Source organism: Mizuhopecten yessoensis, unplaced genomic scaffold (genome assembly GCF_002113885.1).
Source record: "Mizuhopecten yessoensis strain PY_sf001 unplaced genomic scaffold, ASM211388v2 hete_36183642, whole genome shotgun sequence".
NCBI classification, from domain to species: domain Eukaryota; kingdom Metazoa; phylum Mollusca; class Bivalvia; order Pectinida; family Pectinidae; genus Mizuhopecten; species Mizuhopecten yessoensis.
The window spans coordinates 998-6,422 of NW_018485635.1; the positions used below are offsets into that span (position 1 = coordinate 998).

Here is a 5,425-nt window from a genome sequence, read left to right on the forward strand (position 1 = left end):
CTGACGGAGATTGTCGTACTTGTTCTGTATTTTTTGTAGCGCACTTAACTAAAATGTGGTTAAAACTAAGTTAGCTCTCCATATTTTTAACTAGGCCTTATGATTTTTTACAGTGTTGATAATCATAATATGTCAGTCTCACAAAACAAAACTTATGTAGGCCTAATTAAGGTAGCCTTTTTTTTCTTAATGTTCAAAGCACGAATACAATGGTGAAGTTAATTAATAAGCAGTGAATCTGATTCATAAACTATTTAGCTATCCGTCAGGATTCCTTTTCTATTTAAAGAACAGGAAGTGACGCAAATCTTCCAGACGCATCGAGAAAGTTCGGGAAACACCGAGAACGGAAGTTGCCATATATTTAAGTGAAACGTCAGACGGGAGTAGGTCAGTTAGAAACGTAACAGGTTTGAGCATATAGTCTGTGCTGTGAATTACACTGTGCAACATGGGGAAGGACTTTTACAAGATTCTTGGTGTGACCAAGGCATCAACCGACGATGAAATTAAAAAGGGATACAGAAAAATGGCGCTGAAGTATCACCCCGACAAAAACAAGTCACCTGGAGCAGAGGAGAAATTCAAGGAGATAGCCGAGGCATACGATGTACTTAGTGACAAGAAGAAAAGGGAAATATACGATAAGTATGGCGAGGACGGTCTGAAAAATGGTGGTCCCTCAGGGGGCGGGGGTCACCCTGGCCCGGGTACATATAGCTACTCGTTCCAAGGAAACCCTCACGAAACTTTCCGGATGTTTTTCGGTACTGACAATCCCTTTGATAACTTTTTCCACTCCGGATTTGGTGGTCAAGGTATGGGTGGGCCCCGCCAGTACCAGTTTGGACATCCTGGTCAAGAGGATATGGACATTGATGATGATCCTTTTGGATTTGGTGGGCAAGGGATGCACGGACACCATATGGGGCCGCACGTGCGGGGAAGGAAACGTCAAGACCCACCTGTTGTCAAGGACCTGCCTGTATCTCTGGAAGACATTCATAGAGGAACGACTAAAAAACTGAAAATCACAAGACGAGTTTTAAATCCAGATGGTAAAACAACAAGAATAGAGGACAAGATATTAACAATCGATGTAAAACCAGGCTGGAAGGCTGGTACTAAGATCACTTTTCCGAAGGAAGGGGATCAGTCACCAAACAGTGTGCCAGCAGATGTTGTTTTTGTGATAAAGGACAAACCACACACACAGTTTGCGAGGGAAGGTAGTGATATAACATACAAAGCAAAGATTCCACTACGAGATGTAAGTATAAAAAAACGCAAATATGTACCCATGTAGACTAGTGCACACCCAACTTAAAGGGAAATGAACTACACATTTTGAAAAATCACCCTCAAAACATGTTATAAAACTGTAAATTATAAATTGGACAAATCGAAATGTATTTATAGATTTGACATGATATTATTGTTTTCATTGTATTTGTTAAACCATGGTTAGTGATAATTCAGAAAAGATGAAAGTTTGGAAAAGATGAAAGTTTTATTTATACTAAAACTCATATTTAATTTGAATGGAAAATATCAGAGCTCATTATATATTGAATCAACACAGTAAGGGGTAACCGTAATATATCGGTAAAAGAGAATGTACACTATTATAGCCAAAATCATCCTGTTTGTTGTTAAACAAAGATATTGATATCCCTACATGTACAATACACATTCTTGTGGTAAATAGAACATTCCAGAGATATTTATTGTAATAATGTATGCATAATACCCTACAATTCAACTTGTAACTCACAATACACTCTTTGTTACAGTCGCTGTGCGGCACAACAGTTCAAGTACCTACAATCGACGGAAGGAAAATACCTCTCAGATTAACAGATGTAGTTAAACCTAACAGTCTAAAACGAATACAGGGTGAAGGACTTCCACTTCCCAAACAGCCCAACAAACGTGGGGACTTGATAGTTCAATTCGATGTGACATTTCCTAACCACATATCTTCTACAGCCAAGGAAATTTTATCTGACTGCTTGCCCAGGTGATAAGTGGGGCAGTATGACAATTGTAGCTCTGTAGCATTTGTGATCACTTGGGACGACACTAACAGAGAGACGAATCCCAAGTATGTTACTTGTATGTGTCCTAATTCAAGAAGTACATTTGTTCGCTGTGGCATTACATTTTAACTAACACATGTGGAAATGTTAGAGACAGTGCTTTTTATGTCAGGATTTGCTTTTGATACAATAATCGTGCACACCTGTAATTGACCTAACCAGGCTATGCTGTCGGAGCCATAGACACACAGCCATGCATGAATCACAATTGGAGTGGAACATATGTTACTTAGGATTGTGTGGCTATTATGTCGAATCTTGGAAGGGAGTGATTGAAATAACAAATTGTATCCTCATTATGTATAATCATGAGGTTCACTCCCAGTTAAGCTCTTCAGCAGTTTAATAGTTATGTGTATAAAAGCTTTGCTTGTAAATTCCAGCACTCGTGAGGCGAGTCGTGTTCATATGAACATTGTGGGAGTTTAAATCTTGAAATACAACTTGATCTCTATTGTGAGAGAGAAAGTTTAAAGGCGTACAATAAAGTTTACAATATATACCCAGTAAGCTGATCGCCCACTATGTTGCCTAGCCCTTGTTTGGCTATCGACACGCCCTGTTTTATTTACTATGTACAGCAGTGAGCTATGGGGTAAAAATAGCGCCAAATTTGTTTAAATAAATTATAAGTTATTTAACTGAAATCTAGTCTGATTAAATCTAAAATTTATTGGTGTTGTAAGATTATACCATGCTTGAATTAACAGTTCAAAATTAATTGCCCCGTGAGGTCACTATACTGTTCTTGTGTCAAGTGTCCAATATAATTATATTTATTGTATATGTCTGTAATAATATAGATATATATTTGTGTTAAAAGATTACATATATGTTACTGAAGATCGTTTCAGAATAAATTCATAAGTTAAAGTAACAAATTAAAGTTAACTTAAATTACAATGAGATTGGTGTTCAATCACCATCAATGCAGACATCAATGCAGACATTGAGTACATTTGCACTAAAAGTTTACAAGTATTATTTCCGTGGTAAGCAAGACTTATAGAAAATAGGTGGGAATACTGCTAACATTGTTATAATTAACTGTATATACGTTTTTATTTTGGGATGAATTGTTTGTTTATTTGGGTATTTAAGTTGTAGATGACATGTTTGTACAGGAGCTCGATCTATATAGGGAAAAGTCATTGTTCAAACATACATACATAACTCGAAGTCCAGTATAGCTAGGTAGCTATATAGTTATTATTAGAATGATGTAGTCAAATATGTCGCTCACCTCCTGGGACATTTTCTAGAGTTTTAACATCAGTGTCTTTAGCCCCCATTATTTATAAAAGATTTAACTGTTTTAGATTTCCTATCACAAAACGTCTGACTATTAGTTATATATAAAAGTATTTATATATGCGAGATGAATATCTGATTAACAGTGCCTAGTACAAATGACCCTGTTAAATTCCTTAAGACATGACAGTAGACGGGACATTGATGAGACAATTTGGGTTTAACAACATAGATGTGTAACTATAATTTATACCAATAAAATCAAAATATGTAAATTTTGTTTCCCAAATTTTGAAATCATGCCAAAATTTCTAAATGTTCCAAGAACACACGGTCTCTGATCATGTAATGCATGTATCTATAGGTCTGGGTATACTATAGGTATTTACTGACATATATATATATTTTCTATACTAGCTGAGGTCATGGGAACATGATTAAACCTGGGGGTTATGAAGGTTTATATAGGACTATGTATATACCTGCTAGGTAATCGGGGGATCAGTGAGATAGGGCTCCATAAATACAGAAGCTGAAGGCCTCTCTACTCTAGACAAATGTGTACCTGCCAGTACTATTTTTCACTGGTATTCTTAGTGATGTGCCCACACATCTCACTGGTTTAAACTGTGCCTGGGGTACTGGAGGAAGGCCAGTGTGTCTCACATTCAGTACAGCTCTGCCTAAACATCATTTGTAGAGGTGTCCCACGTATCGCCTGGAGGGGGGTCCATAATCTGTTGGCATCCTCTAAAACCTGGCATGTCCGCTCAAGTAGTCGCTACCTCATTAATATTAATCACTTGTACACATATATAGTTATAAATACACAATGCTGGAAATTTGTGTTATATCACAATTAAATAAAAGTCAGATCTGATCCTAAGTTATGTACCGGAGACAGAGTGAGACTGAATTGGAGGCTGTATTAGTCGAAGACGAGGCCATGTGTTACAGGTTTCTGTCTGATTCACCATCACTCTATCTGTAGAATGTATGGTTAGGCAGCTAACAGCCTATCCTAGTCATATTATTTTGCTGATTTTTTTTTGTGTTACTCTTTTATTTATATAAGATATGAAAGAAATTGTCGATGCTATATAGCAGTATTTGTGTGTGATTTAGTGCAAAAGATTTGGTGAAAGTTGAGTAATCGGAAATGAGAGCTAGTCGATATAAATGTGTATGGCAGCAATTCATTTCATTATACTGTATAAATAAAGAGGCTTGTTAAATTGTATTCCTTGTTTGTATTATATTTATATAATGTACACGTACATATAGTGTATTGAAACTCTAGTAATGAAGTCGAAGGACTACCTATAGCTACATGCTCATACAGTTCCACTTGTGTCACGGTGTTCTGTAGTTTAGTTTACACAAGCTAAACACCAAAAGTGTTACAAAAGTACACATCTGTACTTGTTTTGTACAGCTGAGTGGACTGGAAGAATTATGATAAAATTGTTTTATGAAAGAGGAAATGGAAGTACATGATCCATGCAGCAGATGATGAAAACAAAAGTTCCAATTCAGTGATGGAACTGTTCTACCATGCAGGAGTCGCACATAAATTGTGTGACCTGTATATATTGTGACCTAAATCTCACATGGCATGTCTCTGTTAACTCCCACAACTCTAAGGCTGACATGGCTATAAAATAAAGAAAAAGCCTAGAGCTTCTTTACAAGTGAGTCATCTTCCTTTTAACACGATGTCGTCCCGATGATGGAGAATTCTATCATCTAAAGCCGGAAATAAAAGTTCTTGGCTATATGCATTGTTTAGCTTTAGAAAAACGAACGTGCTTACAAATGTTTCCCTGGAAAGATACCAAACTTGCATTTACATTTTGTGAGAATGTAAAACCATGAACAAAAGGGCTACAAACAAACTCCCCCCATGTCTCTCCCCTAGTTTAAAAAATATACTAAGTGGGCATGAGGCTTGATATATATTGACTATACAAGACCTTAGAATGGGATATTCTCCTTTTACCAATGACTAGGATATATTCTCCTTTGACCATAGACTGTGATATTCTCTTTTTTCTGAAGAACTTCCACCTCCTTTG

At 36.7% G+C, this 5,425-nt stretch overlaps 1 protein-coding gene across 1 annotated transcript; it reads left to right on the top strand.

Moving 5' to 3' along the window:
- Positions 1-330: 330 nt before the first annotated feature.
- Positions 331-4,590, top strand: LOC110444872 (dnaJ homolog subfamily B member 4-like). The gene is made up of 2 exons (XM_021489226.1): positions 331-1,270; positions 1,794-4,590. Exons 1-2 carry the CDS (start codon positions 452-454, stop codon positions 2,022-2,024), a joined length of 1,050 nt encoding a protein of 349 aa, XP_021344901.1. The 5' UTR covers positions 331-451; the 3' UTR covers positions 2,025-4,590.
- Positions 4,591-5,425: the final 835 nt, after the last annotated feature.